The 17,805-nt window shown below is 43.2% G+C and overlaps 1 protein-coding gene across 1 annotated transcript in view; it reads right to left on the reverse strand.

The window, feature by feature from the left end:
• ZMAT3 (zinc finger matrin-type 3) overlaps positions 1-17,447 on the reverse strand; it is a 36,892-nt gene extending 19,445 nt beyond the window's left edge. The window contains exons 1-2 of the mRNA XM_044667771.1: positions 17,283-17,447; positions 10,380-10,709 (exon numbers count right to left, since the gene is read on the reverse strand). Coding sequence (XP_044523706.1) covers positions 10,380-10,655 — 276 coding nt within the window. The 5' untranslated portion in view covers positions 10,656-10,709; positions 17,283-17,447. The remainder of the gene's footprint in view (positions 1-10,379; positions 10,710-17,282) is intronic.
• Positions 17,448-17,805: the final 358 nt, after the last annotated feature.

The following is a 17,805-nucleotide window of genomic DNA, read 5'->3' on the forward strand; positions in this document are numbered from 1 at the left end:
GTGTGAACCTGGACAAGTCACTTAACCTCCATTGGCCTAGCCTTCTCACTCTTCTGCCCAGGAACCAATACACAATATTGATTCTAAGATGAAAGGTAAGGGTTCAAAAAAAAAGAATCAATGAGCTAAGATTGCTGAGGGAAAACTCATTATCCTGGGAAATACATGCATAGCTTGAAACAAACATACATTGTGCCACAAGGCACAATATGGCGTCTGGAAAGCCAGCCTTGGAAGTGAGAAAGAACTGGGGTCAAGGATTCTCCGATACATCCTGGCTGGGCAACCCTAGAAAAGTCACCCAATTTCTCTGTAGCCTGCGCGATTCTCTCAGCCCTTGATTTCCTTCTTTGTAAAACTAAAGTACTGCGCCCAGCAGCCTCTAGGGTCCCTTCTGGCAAAGATCTAGGATCCTCAAATGACAAGTTACAGAAAAGCTGTTGAACTCCAGAGAGACGGGGAGCTTTCCGTCCTTTAGAGATCACTCTTCTAAGCCCTCTCAACAAGTCCCAGAAAGTTAGCTCTTTGTGTCCTATTGGAAAAAAGATAGAGGCCAGATTTTTAATAGCATCCCATTAAAAAAAGGTGCTGGACTTGGAGTCAGGACAACTAGAACTCAGACCATTCCCTAAGCCTTCATTATTAGGTCATGGAGGGACTGTCATCTGAAATAGTGGGAGAAATTCCCTCCATGGAAGATCACTCGAGCGTGCCTAGGACAAAGAACAAAACCATATCCGGTCTTAGAGAAAACAGTTTTCAGAAACTCTGAAAGATCTCTGCTTTCTAAAGAATGGGAGGCAGCAGGGAATGACTTGGAATCAAGAAGACCTGAGTTCAAATCTAGATTAAGATACTTGTCTGTGCAAGTGATTAAATACTCTCTGCCTCCATTTTCTCAAATCTATAAAAAAGGAATAATAGCAGCACCCACTTCACAGAGCTGTAGAGGATTCAATAAGACAACAGAAAATGACTTTTCAAAACTCAAAGCACTCCATCCATGTGAGCTCTTATCTCTTCCAGCAGCTCCAGATATGCCTCGGGCTTTGGTTCTCTTTTATTAGTCTCTAGCCCAGTTATCCTTCACATTTCTCAGCCTGGTCACTCCAGCCCAGTCCTATCCTTTCCTCGTCCCTCTCACCACCCTCCCTGTGGCTCTGCAGCCAGCAGGCCTTGAACCCTAGCCTGTCGTTGATGTTTGCTGCTTATGAGGCCACACCAAAGCCTTTATCTCCCTGACCCTGTTTCTTCATCTATAAAACCAAGATAACACCTGTATTACTTACCCTGCAATGCTCTCCTGGGGATCAAATACAGCAATATATGTAGAGTATTTGGCGAAGCTCAAGGCTCTGGGTCAGGTTCTAACCATGTTTTTGGGTCATGGACCCCTTTGTCAATTTGGTGCATCCCAAGGATCCCTTCTTCAGAGAAATGTTTTGTTTCCTACATTCCCAATTGAAGCAAATGCTAAATTTCAGCTAGAGGTTAATGCAAATAAAGATGTTTGTTTGTTACCATCCAAGCCCAGAGACCTCCTGAAATCTATCCACTGACCCCTTAGAAGCCTATTAACTCCAGGTTAAGGACTCCAATTCTATAGATATTATTAATACTGTATAGTCTCCCTGTGACTACAACTCCTACAGGCAAAGGTAATATTATAGAGCAAGAGCTGGAAGGGACCTTAAAGATCATCTGATCTAACCCTTTTATGTTACGGATGAGGCAAACGAGACACCTAGAGGTTAAATGACTCACCCAAGGTCACACAAGTACTGAGTGAAAGATCTGGGAACTGAACCCAGATACTAGGACTAGAAATCTGGGGCTCTGTCCATGGTACCACTCTCTCTACTGCCTCCATAGAACATGCTGCCCTACTCCTGTCACTCTCTAATTTAGAAATACTAAAGAACACCCTGATTGAGACATTTACCCAATAATTTGCTTCCTGTTTGTTTTTTCCCCTCCAAACTTAATTAACTAATTATATCAGACTTGAAATAGCTAGGGACCAGTGCTATCATTAATCTGATCACCAGCCAATTTTAGTACTCATTGAACAGCAGACACACAATCAAAATCCTAGGGCATAATAAATCAAAGTGAAAAACTGAAATGGAGCCCATTTTCATTGCTGTCTATTTTGGGCTTACAGCTCAACACAATAGCGCATGAAGTACACTGAATTTCCCCCATGCATGACCAGCAACATCCCTGATTGTCTGTCCAAACTATTAAAGAGAATATAAATATATATACATAAGAGCATCTTGGCAAATAGAGAGTGGGGAAAAACTGGAAACTTGAATTCAGAGAGACCAAGGTCTGAATTCTACCTCTGACATTTAACAGTGACTCAAGGCAAATCACTTGATCTCTAAGTCTCCATTTTCTCACTGGTAAAAGGAGGGTGATGCTATCTGTAGAGGCCATCTATATTGTGAGGCTCAAAGGAGATAACAGATGTAAAATGCCTGGCTATTCTTAAGTTCCTATATGAGTTCAGTCATTTTTCAGTTGTGGACAACTCTTCATGACCCCATTTGGGGTTTTCTTGGCAAAGATAACAGAATGATTTGCTATTTCATTCTCTGGCTCATTTTATAAAGGAGGAACGGAGGCAACAAGAGTTAAGTGACTTGCCCAGGGTCACATAGCTAGTAAATGTCTAAGGCCAGATGTGGAATCTTTCTAGCTCCAGGCCCAGCACTCTATATATTGCACCACCTTGCTGGCTACTTCACTATGGGAGATGCCAGTTGTTATCACTATTAATACATGAAGAGAAAAAAAAAAAACAACTGAAGTTTTCTCCTATGAAAGTAAATGACTTCAAAATTTCCTTTAAAAGGTAGACAAAGAATTTTAGAGCCAGAAGAACCCTCAGTGGCCATCTAGTCCAACTCATACAAAGTAAAGAAAGCCCAATGATGACGTACCCAACTGGTCATCCAGCCTCTGGTGAAAGTTGGACATACCATATGTGCATGCCAATGTTTTTGCCTTCCTTTTGACTTTTAAGAGACTAGAGACTCCCAATAAGTCCATGCCCATTTAGGCCCTTCTCAGCTCTCATCTGGACCATTTCCATGGCTGCCTACCTGGCCATCTTGCCATTTGGTCATTTCCACCCCAAACTAAACTATGCCTCAACCACACGAGTCTTCTTGTTGCAGAGACAGAATATAAACTCCTTGAAAGCAGGGGCTGTTCGTCTTGTTTTTGTATCCCCAGCACCTGTTATAGTGGCTGATATATAATAGGTGCCTTATCAATAATTTTTGACCAACTGAGAAGCATGATGATTCAAAGCTTTCCCCTACCCAAAACTCTCCATGGCTTCCCATTGCCAAAGAAGAGATTCAGCCTCTCCTCCCTGACCTGACCTCCTCCTGCTCTCTTTCATGTACTCTACACCAAAGGTGTCACACACATGGCCTGTGAGCCATATGTGGTGAACAACACTCCCAAGAATAACCTGAACCAGAATAAAACATAAATGAGAAATATTTAACAAAATCAATAAAACAAAAAATGTGTTGTACCCTAAGTCAACAGGAAGATCTTGGGGATCCTCCTGCATAGTTTAGTGGACCCCATTTCTATTTGAAGGTGATGTAAGACACCAACAACTAACACTACAGTCAAGAGACAGAAATGATGGAGGAGATAAAGGGCCAGCCTGAGAAATGGTCAGACTCATGTTCAAATCTTGCATCTGACACATAACTATATAAACACAGGCAACTCACTGGGCAACTTTATTAAATTATAAATTAAACACACTGCAGGACTGTATCCATGAAGGTCACTGCTTTCTGTGGGTCACAGAAATAGAAGCTGGAATTCAAGTTCAGGTCTAAAGAGGTCAACATCAGTGCTCTGCGCCCCTGGCCACACTCTTTTGTATATCCAAGAGTGAACACAGTCCTACCCAAGATCCTTTTCCTCAAGAACAAAAACTCTCATTTGATCCATTCAGCAACTTGGTTACAAAGCAGATTTGCTACAATAAAGTAGTCAACAGGCTTCTAATTTCTCCTGATTCCACTAGAAGATTATTTTCCAAAAAACAAGGATTGGTATATGGAAAGTGGCCATTTATTTTAGTGTTTAAGTTCATATAAAAAAAAAAAGCCTAAATTTCAGAGATTTAAAACTCCCCCAACAATTGGCTTATTTTCCCTACACCCAGAAAATCACATCTCAACCACCACCACTCCCCCCCAAAAAAACCCACAAGACAGACTTGCCTCCCCCATTTCTATACATGGTGCTCAGTTTCCCCCTCTTGTTCTTTAAGTTGTAACATTCTTTATGCCCTTTGCTAGCTCTCAGCTTTTGAAAAACAGAATTATCTGAAGCCAAACCTGGCTCAAAATATCTTTTCCTGGGCTTAATTATTTCAAGGCAGTTGCTAAGAGCTGTGAGTAAGGCGATGAGGGATGATGCCACTCCTTCACTTGGCTCCTGTGGACTCCCAACAGAGGAAGCCTTAGCTTTAACATGTGTCATCTGAGCACGCTGAGCTGGAATGGTGACCACTCAGTGACATACCACTGCTCCCCCCATCCTCCACCTAAAGATGTCGCTGGGAGTCCTCTGATGGGCAACAAGTAAGAGACATTTGGTCTGGTTTCTGAATGTTAAAAAAAAAAAATCATTCGCACATTTCCTGAGCACCTCTTATGCACTAAACACTAGATTCCACGCTGAGTGGAGGCTCTGGCCTTCAAGGGCCAGAGAATCTGGGAACTACAGCTTTGCAGCTCATGTAAACGGGAAAGCCAGTCAAATCCTGGAAATGTTAAATGACTTGTCCAAGGTCACATAAGTAACAAATGTCAGAGCCAGGATTTCAACCCAGAAACACAGGCTCCAAATCAAATCTGCTTCCAAGTACGCCCCATTGCCTCCTGGCTTTCGGGTGATATGACCCACATGTGTAGAATTAGAGTCCTCAGCAGCATAAATAAAATCAGAGGACCAGAGAATCAGGAAGTTAAACCTAGAAGGGACTTTGGGGGTCATTGAATCCAACCCTTCATTTTTAAAATGGGGAAACTGAGGTTCAGAGAGGGGAGATAATTGGCCAAGTTCATTGAAACTCAGTTCTTTGGCCTCCAAAGGCAGTGTATTTTCATTTCTTTTTTTCTTAAATCCTCACCTTCCATCTTAGAATCAATACTATGTATTGGTTCCAAGGCAGAAGAGTGGTAAGAGCTAGGTGATGGGGGTTAAGTGACTTGCCCAGGGTCACACAGCTAGGAAGTGTCTGAGTTCAGATTTGAACCCAGGACCTCCTATTTGTCAATCCAGTGAGCCACCCAACTGCTAAGAGGCAGTGTATTTTCCAAGACACAACAATACTTTCCTGAGGAAAGTGCAAATATTATGCTATGAGAATCCAGAGAAATGAGAGATCATTTCAACTTCAGGCAGGAAGGATAAGAATAGACACAATGAGAAAGGCTATTCTATAGGGGTGGTCTTAATCGAGCTAAACTTGGAAGGATGGATAAGATTTCAATGGGGAGAGAGATGGAGGAAAGGGAGGCAACCTAGGTGTAAATTCCACTCATCCAACATTTATTAAGCCATCTATGGGCAAGGCACCAGGAAAGCAAAGACAAAAATAGTTCCTGCTCTGACCTCAAAAAGTTCTCATTCTACTGCTGGATAAAACACCTACACAGGGAGATAAATACAAATTAATTTTGGGAAGACTAGAATATTAAAAGCTAGAGAAATCAAAAAAGACTTCTTGGAGGAAATGGCATTTGAGCCACGCCTTGAAGGGCTCTAAGAACTCCAAGGGAAGGAAGGAGAAGGGATGAAATTCTAAGGAGGTAGAGAGAGCCTATGGAAAGGCAGAGAGGTGAGAGATAAACTGTAATGGTCAAGAGATCAAGGAATAACAAGTGGACCGGTTCAGAAGCAACATACTGTGTGTGAGGGCTTGTTATGTACAATCCACATGGAAAGATAGACTGAAGCCCACCCAGATGGTAAAGGACTTTAACTGTCCAATAGTTTATATTTTATCCTAAAGAAATAGGGAGTCATTGAAGGTTCTGGAGCAAGGAAGTAACATGCTCAGAACTGTGCTTTAGAAATATCAATTTTGCAGTTATGGAATTTGAAGGGAAGCCTGGGCATAAAGAAACAATTAGAAGGTTATCACAATAGTCTAGGTGAGAAGTGATGAGGGCATCATTTAGGGTGGCTATGGTGTTTCTGGAGGGAAGAAGATAGATGCTAGGAAGTGGATCTCATTGGATAGGATAGGTGGCTAGTAGAATGGTAGTACCCTGGACAGGAACAGGGAGTCAGAATGAGGGTCGAGTTCAAAGAGAAAGATGATGGATTCTGATTTGGACATAAATTTAAGAGGTCTATTGGGCTTCCAAAAAGAAATGTCCACTAGAGAATTGGAGATGAGGGATCAGATATGTAGATTTAGAAGTAATTTCACAGACAGTTGGAAAGAACTTCACGAGTCTTAAAAGCAAAGGATTAGAAAACTTAAATTCTCCATCCTCTTAAGCTCCTAGCATGTTTGTAGATCCCTTATGAAGTCAACATGTGAGACCCAAGGTAAGTCATTTAGGTAACTCATAAACACGATCCCCATACTTGAGTTTCCTCATCTGAACAATGATGGAATTAGACTCAATGATCTCCAAAGGCTCCTTCCAATTCTAAATCCTTGATCCATCTAATACAACCTACCTCTGGCCAAGAATCTCCTCAACTACATTTCTGAGAAATCATCCTTCAGTCCTTTAAGATCTCCATGAACCAGGAATCCACTACCTCCCAAGTGGTCTATTCCACTGGGTAGGAAGTGTTTTCCTTAAATCAAAATTCGAATTTGAAACCTGTAACCCCAATTTCAATGTCTGTCCCCAAAAGTACAACAGGTCTAATTCACATATTATGTGACAGGACTGGAGGTACTAGCACAAAGGTGATCGTTTAAGATCTGGGAGGAGAGGAGATTGTCAAGAAAAGTGTGCAGAGAGAAATGAAGGTCAAAGGCAGCAATTTGGAGAATGTCTAGGGCATACTAAATACTTAGGCATTTAGTTGACAGGAATAAGCAGGAGACAGAAGGAATAAGAGAAACAAGAGAAATCTGGGAACACAGTATTGTAGAGGCCAAGGAAACAGAGACAGAAGATCAAGGAGGAGAAGAATAGTTAGTTGTAGCAGGGCAGACAGACTAAGGAGTGAAAGATAAGCAAGAGAAAGCCAGAAGGGTAGATTGTTCTTTCTAGATGTTTTTAAATAGGAAAAAAGAAGAAAATGGTAGCTTAAAGGGGAAAGTTTTTCAGCTATCTTTCCTTTCCTTTTTTTAAAGAACAGGGGATGAAGCAGGAGAATGCTATACATAGTTAACTGCAGTAATGTACAATGATCAACAGTGAATAACCACTATTATCAGCAATGCAAGGGATCCAAGACAACTCCAAGGACCTCATGATGATAAAGAAGGCTTTCCACTGCCAAAGAAGGAACTGGTAGAGTCTGATAGAAGATTGAAGCATGCCGATCTTTACTTTATTTCTTTCATGGTATGAAAGGGAATTAACTCTTTGTTTATTGTAACTTAATCAAGCAAGAACTTGGAGTGCCCCTCCTTTCCCACTTAGTAAGGCACTTGAAGAATCTTTTACTAGAAAAGAAGTTCATACCCTCAAAGACCAGAAGTGGATCCCACAAGCTACTGCCGCCCTACCTCCACCCCAACCCTGGGCAGTGCTAGACAAATTAAGGAACTGTCTGGTTTGGTGACTGCTGGGTGGAGAAAAGTGCTTATAAGGTGAGATCCAACAGGAAGTCGGACATTCCCATTTCGGATTCAGCTTCGGATTTCAGTTTCCTGATTAGGACTTTGGATTATGGCAGACATTCAGATTCGGATTCTGCCTTGGTGACTCTGGCTGAAGAGGCACCCTTACTCTGGTGAGACTCTTGCCTCCTTGGCATTAGAGACTGCTTTTTGCAGCTCACCTCTTTGGCTTTGGTCTTTTGGTTGGTGAAATGCTTGGCTGGAGAAATGCTTGTGGGCTGGTGGAATTTGCACTCTGCAGTCTGGAGGCACTTGGATCCGGATTTAGGATATTTAGCTAGGCAATATTTCCTACTTCCTTCCTACATTTCCCTCTCTTTACTATCACTACTTTGCTATAATAAACATACTAAAGCTACTAACAAGCCTCGTTAATTTTTATAAACGGTGACCATAACCACTTTTTATAACTCTTAATTTGACCAAAACCATTTTTAACTCTTACAATGAGCTGTTGGGGGGCTAGGGATTTGTATAAGTGACATATGTCTTCTTGAAGAAGGTGATGAACATGGAAATCTATATTAAATGATAGCACATGCATATCCTCTATACTGTCTCAGGGAGAGAGGAGAGGGAAGAAGGGAGAGAATATGGATGACAAAATGTCAAAACAATTATTAAAATTGCATCTACATGTAATGTGGAAAGGAAAACTATCATTTAAAATTTTTAATAAAAAAAAGAATAGGGGGAAATTGATTCCATTTGAAGGACCATTTGTAGGGGCCATCAGAATCAAGAGACAGAAATGTATCACAGGGGGAGAAGGGTTGGGATTTGAATCCTGACTTTATTACTTATTACCTGTGTGGCCTTACCCTAGACATTCCACTTGCTCCCCCTTAAATTAGAAAGGTTAGATTAGATGACCTTGAAGATCCCTTCAAGCTCTAAATCGCAGATATGAAAATTAAAGATACAAGGGGGTAATTGTAAAGACAAAAGAACAGGAAGAATTGGACTTATGATTTTACCAATTGAGTAAACTTCTAATATAATATAATAAAATAAACTTCTCTACAATTTCTAGTCACAGAAAGTTGCCTAGAGCACCAAGATGTGAAATGACTGACCCAGAGTCACAAGAGACAGGCTTGAACCTAAGTCTCCTTGGTTTCAAAGTTAGCTCTCTATCTACTACATGTTTGCCTCAGGTAAATATAAAATTGGGTTTTCAGAAATTCCAAAAGACCTTTGATATCTAAAGAATAGGAGGTAACCGGGAATAGTAGATATTTGGAATCACAAAGAAGTGAATCCAAATTCTGTCTCAGACACTTACTAGATGTGGAATCCTAGTCCAGTCAATTTCTGAGCCTCAGTTTCTTCATCTGTAAAATAAGGGACTTGGTCTAGAGAATCTAAATCTATGATCCTATGGTTTTCATTTTTACTCATAAGGAGAGTGATATGGTCAGCAGCATGGTCCCAAGTTAGTTGAGGTCTGCCTTGGTCCAAGTCCAGTATTCAACCCCCTCTCCCACACTGCTGCTCCAATATCCCACCCTACACGCTTCAAAAACTGCCCTTTCTCTCAGGGACTCTAAATAGCTTGTACATACAGAGTTGCTTGCATGTTGTCTCCCCCATTAGAATGAGACTTCCTTGGGGATGGATGGGGGATTTTTTTTGCCTTTGTATTTCCAGTATAGAGCACAGTACTTGGCACAAAGCAAGTTTCCTTTCTGAAAAATCAGAAGTGGTTGATGCCCAGTGTGAGAAGAGAAATGAAATTAGGACAGGTCTAATGAAAGTCAGTGGTGGAGCTGATGTTTTCAGGGCTCTCCCCTCTCCTTTTTCCTTCCTTGTAGTTCATAAATGTTATTTGTGTCAACTGCCATGACATTTATCTTAACTCCTGCATTATTCCAATCCTACTCCCTTCACTAGAGAAAGATAGCACCTATATGTCGCTGCAACTTCCCCTTTTAAAAAGAAAGCTCCTGGTTTGGAAAGCTGCCAGACCAGGCCAAGTTCTGTAAATCAAGTATCAGACATCTGCCCTACTGGAACCACAGGTTCAAATCCCCACATGGGTGCAGAGCCATCTACAAGAATATGTTCTTATCTACAGGTAGGGGAATGTGGGATGGAAAGATTCCTATAAAACAGATAAAGGATATCTCTTTAGAAAACAAGAGAAATTTCAACCTTAGGGTCTCACACCTTACTCAGAGTAGTTATAATAATTCTTATTGTTCTTGGACACGAGCTAAGCTTTCTTGTGTCAGGGACCCTCTTTAGTCTAGTAAAGCCCAAGGAGGGAGCCCTTCTCAGAATAATGTTTTGAAATACATAAAATAAAATACAATAGAATACAAAGGCTACCCATTTTACTGAAATACAGTTATCAAATAAATTTTTTTAAACAAGAACATGAACCCCAGCCTTGGACTAGATGCTGCCTGGTGAAAAGCCCAAATATCTTCAGATGTCTTTGCCTCCAATACAGCCTCTGCCCTAAAAGAGGTTATTAATGAACCGCATCTCGAGGTTTCTGTGCCATACTTACCTGATAATGAGCTTGAGCTTGCTGGGCCGAGTTCAAGGTGACATTACAGAGTTTACAGTACAGGGGCCTACATAGCTCCTCCAGGGCAAAATCTGGCTCCACGGCCCCAGCTCGAGTAAGCTCCTGTGCCCTGGTCAGGGGCAAAGTGGCCTCCAGCCCCAGAGGTCTCTGCGAGGACAGCAAAAAGGTGGCTCTTGACCTGGTGGCCACTGACATAGGAGAAGAGGGTGAAAGCTGCTCAGGGGAAGGAAGTCCGGTATGCTGCAAGAGGATCATTGGGCAGGAGGGTGGGCATGCTCCAGGGGCCAGGAGAGAGCCTGATCTTCAGATCTGAATCAAGGAAAAAGAGAGGAGACAGTGGCATTAACAACAGAAAAGACACTTAAATGTTTGGGCATATGTGCTACGGACTTAAAACAAATACTTTACAGATACATAAACAAGAACAAAACAGCACCAGCCCTCAAGGAGCCTCCATTCTACTGATGGAAAATAGCCACACATAAATAAATACAGGGTCCAAGCCACACCAAGAATTCCAGTGAAAGGAATTAGGAGAGTCTTTTAAAGGAAGTGATCTTTGAGCTAAGCATTGAAGGGAACCAGGAAACAGAGAGCAAAAGGAAGAGCATTCCAGCACTTCCAAGAAAAGGAATGGATTAGATGGATCATGAGGTTTGAATAACCACCAAAGAAAAGTCTGCCTGGTATTGTAGAAAAGCTACCAATTCTGCAGTCAGAAGTTGTTCAGTCCTTGTTTGGTTGCATCCAACTTTTCATGAATGACCTATTTGGACTTTTCCTGGCAAAGATATTAGAATGGTTTGCCATTTTCTTCTCCAGATCACTTGACAGATGAGGAAACTGAGGCATGGAATGAAATGATTTGCCCAGAGTCACAGCTCTTAAGTGTCTGAGGCCAGATTTGAACTCAGGTCTTCCTGACTCCAGGCCCAGCACTCCGTTCCCTATACTACCTAGCTGCCCCTTGAGTCAGAGGACGACCAAGGTTCAAGTCCCACCTTTGACACTTATCACTTCCATTCCTCATGAAATGAGGGACTTGAACTTATAACACCAGCTTGTGACTCTGAGAAAATTATTTGATGTCTCTGGGCCTCAGTTTCCTCATTTGTAAAAAAGATGGAATTAGATATCCTCTGAGGTCCTTTCCAGCTCTCCATTATGAGGCCTATGATGCCATATGACAACCCAGCATTTCTGTATTATTATTTTTTTCTGAATTAACAAACCAGCATCTGGGCTAGACTCTTGCTTTTTCATATGTCGGGAAAAATTCTAATTCTTTCATTCTTTCCTAATAAAAATCCTCAAGATTCAGCTCTTTGTGGAACTTTCCACTTTACTGGGGTATGATTACCCTCCTACTTTTAACCCACTTGAGCATAAATAAGGTTTGATTTCAGTCCACCAGTTCCATCAGCTGCCCTACTGGCCCGCCAACATATTAATGGTGCTTCATCCATGGCTAATTAAATCTACAAATCATGGAGCTGAAAGGGACAATAGAGGTCACTTCATCTAGACCTCCCCCCTCCCCCAGGCACCACAAAACCCAAAAACCATTCTAATCATCACCCTAATGACCATAAAGGCAATTATGAATCCCTACCAGATGACCTTGGCAATATGGTTAGAATTAACTTGTCAAGAAAGTTAATATGTTTCTCATGACCTCCATAGTGGGGCCCTTCCAAGTTGGGTGGTTACTATCTCTTTCTTAGAGGTCACATAAGGGGGAATAAAAGACCTTGCCTAGAGTCAGCCTGTGGCAAGACAAAATGAAACTTACTCCCTTTACTAAGCCAATGATTCCTAATCAATATAGTCACTAACACCTTATTGTTTAAGAATATATTCCATAAGGGGCAGCTAGGTGACTTAGTGGATAGAGAGCCAGGACTAGAGAAAGGAGGTTCTGGGTTCAAATTTGACATCAGATACTTCCTAGCTGTGTAACCCTGGACAACCCCTATTGCCTAGCCCTTACTGATCTTCTGCCCTAGAACCAATCCATACTATTGATTCTAAGACAAAAGGTAAGGGTCTTTTTTTTTTTTTTAAACCCCTGTGCTTCGGTGTATTGTCTCATAGGTGGAAGATTGGTAAGGGTGAGCAATGGGGGGTCAAGTGACTTGCCCAGGGTCACACAGCTGGGAAGTGGCTGAGGCCGGGTTTGAACCTAGGACCTCCTGTCTCTAGGCCTGACTCTCACTCCACTGAGCTACCCAGCTGCCCCCAAGGGTCTTTTTTTTTAAAGAATATATTTTTATAGAATCTTCTTCCCTTGCAGGATCTCTTTTTTTTCCCCCTTCCTCCAGGGGTTACAACCTCGATAATTTCACAGTTGTATAGAATTTAAGAGTTAAAAATGTTTTTAGAGGCCATTAGTTAGTCAAAGCAGTATCTATCAGGAATATGCTAAGTTCTGGGGTTACAAAGAATGACAGAAAACAGTCCCTGACCTCAAGTCGTTCAGTCTAATAGAGAAGACATGCCAACAAATACACGTAAGCAGACATATACAGAATAAATTGAAGACTGTCAACAGAGGGAAGGCACTTAAGTAAAGGGACATCAGGAAGGGCTTCTTATATCATACTTCAAGAAAGGGGATTGGGAAGGGCTTCCTATATAAAGTCAAATGAAGGAAGCTAGGGAAACTCAGGGGCAAAGCAAGGAAGATGAAAATTTCAGCGATGCAGGAGAGTCACTAAAAATGCTTGAAGTTCAGAGATAAGGTATTTTGTGCAAGAAACAACAAGGAAGCCAGCATCCCTGGATGGTAGAATACATGGAAGTAAGTAAGGTAGAAGAATGGAAAGCTTGTGAGGGGAATCAGGTTAAGAAAGGCTTTGAATGCCAAATAGAAGATTTTATATTTCAGCCTGGAGGTAACAGAGAGCCTCTTGAGTTTACTGAGATGGGAAGGAGAGGGACACTTATGGAAGATCCCTTTAACAGCTGAGTATGAGATCAACTGGGATGGGGAAGAAACTTGAAGCAGAGACCAACCAGATGACTATTGCAATAATACAGGCATGAGGTGATAAGGGCTTGTACTGGGTAGATGGCAAGAAGGGGGCACAGAAGACAGATGTTACAAAGGTAAAGTGAACAGGAATTGGGGAAAAAACTGGATATTAGGGATAAGGAAGACTGAGAAGTCCAGGATGATTTCTAGGTTTCAAGCCACAGTGACTGAGTACATTCTACAATAATAGGGAAATTAGAAGAATAAAGGATTTGGAGGGAAAGGGAATGAGTTCAGTTTTGGACACATTGAATTTAAGAGACCTAATAGGCAGTTTAAGATGTCTAAAAGAAGATGGGAAACTGGAGATCATGTTAAAATCAGATAAGTAGATCTGGACCATCACTTCCAACTAGCACCTTAACAAGAAACCTCTCTATACAATGATAATAACAAAAATAATTAAGAATCCTATTTATATACCACTTTTTGGTTTACAAAGCATTTTACATATATCATCTCCATTGAATTTTACTACAGCCTTGTGAGTAGTTGTTATTACTATCCCCATTTTACAGCTGAGGATACCAAATTTAAGAGAGGCTAGGTGATTCACCAAAGTTCATACAGCTAGTTGAATAGCAAAGTCTGGATTCACACCTAGGGTCCATTGCACAGTCTTCACTCTTAATCTTTCCCCTTCTTCACTAAGTAACTGCTTAGTCAAATATCTTCCCCCCCCCATCATGTGACCCTAAGATTCTTTAAGAAGCAACACTTGGAGTGCAGAGACTCAAATTCTGCCTCTGTGCTCAACTGCCTCATCTGCAAAATGGAGAGAATATTTGGACTGAAGGGCAGTTAAGTGGCTCAAGGGATTGAGAAATGGGAGGTCCTAGGTTCAAATCTGGCCTCAGACACTTCCTAGCTGGGTGACCCTAGGCAAGTCACTTAAACCCCATTGCATAGCCTTTACTGCTGCCTTAGAACCAATACATAGTATTGATTCTAAGATGGAAGGTAAGGGTTTAAAAAAAATATTTAGGCTGCCTGTCTCATGAGATTGTTTTGGGGATCAAATAAGATAATGTACATAGAGTGTTTTGAAAATCTTCAAGTGCTATATAAATGTCACCTATACTCTCACTTCTAGCCCTTTCATTCTTATCTCTGCCATAATCTCTCCTATAAGTCTAGCATGAACCATAGATTACCTTTTAGAGTTTCCTCAAAACACAATCTTGGGACCCTCTGTTTACTCCACTCTTTAACCATCCTTAACCTTAAAACCTCCTTCCTCAGTCACCAAGTCTGGCTATTTTAAGCATCTGAAACACAATGTTGAAATTTCCATCTGTATTGCAAATGTGGGCATGTTTTAATTCAGACAGACTTTGTAAATGAAGATACAATTCCGAAATACCAAAAACTCACCACCTAATAGGTTCTCAAAGCCAAAGTGACCTTGGGCAAGTCCTCTAACTTCTGTGGCCCTTCCTGCCCTCACCTGTGAAACAAAGAGGTCAGACTAGATGACCTGTGAGAGTCCTTCCAGATCTAAATGTACTATTCTCAAAAAAATTTCAATAGGAGAAAAAAAAATTAATGAAATGGCCAATCTTAGAAATGGGGGAGGAAGGGAGTTATGAACTCCAGGACTGCTGCTTTCTAACCTTTGTGACTCTGGATTTGTCTCCTGTGCCTCACTTTCTACACCTTCAAAATGAGAGCATTGGCCTATGTGGTCTCTTAAGATCTCTTCTGGTTCTCAATCCTACTATTTTAAACCCTTACTGTCTGTCTCAGAAAAAATACCATGTAATGGTTCTAAGGCCGAAGAGCAGTAAGGGCTATGGCAATGAGGGTTAAGAGACATTCCCAATAAAAAATGTGTGTGTGTGTGGGGGGAACTTTCTCAGGGTTACACAGCTAGGAAGTGTCTGAGGTCAAAATTGAACCCAGGACCTCCCATCTCTAGGCCTGGCTCTCAACCCAGCTGCCCCCACAATCCTACTATTTATAACAAGACTTGTTTTAATGGCAAGGTCTAATATATGCACATATATGTTACATGTCCATTAGTGTGTGTGTATGTATAAATATATATATATATGCATTTTTATATGCACTGAAGACATAGATTTAAAACATGTCAGATGATCCCCACCACCCCTCCCCAATCAGGTTAATCCCCTCAATTAAATCAGGCAGAAACTTAATTGAGCAGATGGAGAACCATCACCCTGGAAGGGAGAAGCAGAAAAGGATTTTTTTTTTCCCCAATGGACATCAGAACAAAAAAGGTTGGTTAAGAAGGAAAGAAAGTTTAACAATCCAGTAACAGTGAACCAATGCCAACACATGATATTAAGAAAACAAGTTGCCAGTGAATGCCCAAATATTATGTCATCAGGAAAGCTGTCTCGATGGCTAGTCAGCAACAACTATAATACAAAGCCAGGCTAGCAAGAGAGGTCAAAACAAAGGCAGGGTCTGTGGGAAATTTCCAAAAAAGAAACAAACTGAATTGCTAAAGAGAAAGTTTGGCACATGCCTTCATTTTTTTTTTTTTCTTAACTCATTCCTGTTTAGGAGAACAAGGGCAAATTCTAGGATGTGTCTCCCAGTGTGGTCAGCTGCTCTTCAAAGGGGGTTCCTCTTGGGCATCAGAGGTAAAACGGTGCCCGTCTGCCTTAAGAAGAAGCAGTCACCCTAATCCAAAGCTGCCCTGCCAGAATAAGGATTTGCCCAATTCCAGATTTATTTTTAACATTTGCTATATAGCTGTTTTTTAAAAAGAAAAAAAAAAAGGATTTCATCTGGCATATTGGCATCACTTCTAAAAATATACACACAGGGAACAACTATATCCAAGGTTGGAGAGTTTTAATAACGTCGAATAAGGTTAAAACAGAAAATATCTGAAAAGGATGCAGGGGAAATGAAAAACAGAGGAGGGCATTCAGCACATAGTAACCATTTCGGTACAAATAGTGTATGCAGGGCCAAGGAGCCAGGCATGGTAACTTAGGTAAGTTTTCATCAGCTCTTAAAGACGACGACCGAGAAAGATTCACAGATGCAGACCTGGGAAAGAAACTTAGAATTCAGCTACCTCCAACCTCCCTTTACACCGCCTCCCCCCCGCCCCCATTTTACTGAGCTACAAGAACTGAGGCCCAGAGGGGTGACTCGAGTCCCGGGTGGGAAAATCTCAGCTGCCCAGAGTAAATGGAAGCACCCACGGTTAGCCTCCAGGCTTCCAAAACTGGCCTCAGCGCCCCCCCCACACACACACACACGATTATATTTTGGCCTGAGACGAGGGGCTTCCCCCCCTTCAATCCAGGGGGATTCTCAAAGGGTGAGTTAAAGAAAATGCTGGTCCCTCCCCCAAGGGGTGCAGGTCGGAAGGATGCCGAGATAAGAAGGGAGGAAGGGGGGCGTTACTCAGAGGTCGCCAGAGGCATCCGAAAGTGGGGGGCCGGGGTCCTCCCAAGGACAGCTCTTGGAGAGAGCCCGGGCGGCGCCGACCCACAAGCAGCAGAGGGAAGGCTGCCTTCTTCCAGCCTGGCAGTGTCAAAGGCGAACACGGCTCCGAGTGGGACGGCGGTTTAAATCTCCAGGGTGTCCTGGGGGGCTGCCCAAACACACACCTGAATCGGATGAGGCAGCCACCCAGCCGGCTGGGAGGGGGAAGCCCAGCACCACCACCTCACCTGCGGGGAATTGCAAGCCAGAGCGCGCGCCAGCCGCCCGAGACCAAACAAAAGTCACGTGGAGCGCCCGAGAGCAGCCCCAGCCCCCAGACGGCGGCCCGAGCGCCCACCCCCACGGTCCAGCTCCTCGGCGGAGCGGTGCCGGGCGCCCAGCCCCAAGCCAACGAGCCCCGACCGCATCGCACTTACTGGGGCGCTGGCACGGCGGCGGAGCTGGGGATCTCCGTGCGCCCCGAGCCGGTCCGCCCCGCACATCCCGGGCCAGGCGAGGCGATGCGCTCGGGCCGCCTCCGCGCCCTCCCCCGGACGCCCGAGGCTCCCGGCTCGGGCTCCGGCAGCGCTCGGGGAAGTCAGCGCCACCGGACACGGATGGAAACAGCTGCAGGAAGTGACTGCAGAGGAGCCGGGGAGGAGGAGACAGAGGAGGAGACTCCGACCGGCTGACTGGGGAGGGGGCGAGCAGCGGCGCGGCGGCGCACAGCGCGGAAGAGGGAGGGGGAGAGTGAAGGCTGGGCTGAAGCGTCAGAGGCCGGAGGGAAGGGGCGGGGGAGGGAGAGAAAACGAGAAAGAAGAGGAGGCAAAGGGGGAAATGGAGGAGGAGCCCGAGCCTCCACACCCGAGAAGGGAAGGCTGAGGCCTCTCTGCTGGCCGAGACCGTGTCGGTGACGGTGACCCCAATCCCGAGTCCAGAACTGAGCCGTTTGGGGCCAGC

The sequence above is a fragment of the Gracilinanus agilis genome, chromosome 3, assembly GCF_016433145.1.
Source record: "Gracilinanus agilis isolate LMUSP501 chromosome 3, AgileGrace, whole genome shotgun sequence".
Classification (NCBI taxonomy): Eukaryota; Metazoa; Chordata; class Mammalia; order Didelphimorphia; family Didelphidae; genus Gracilinanus; species Gracilinanus agilis.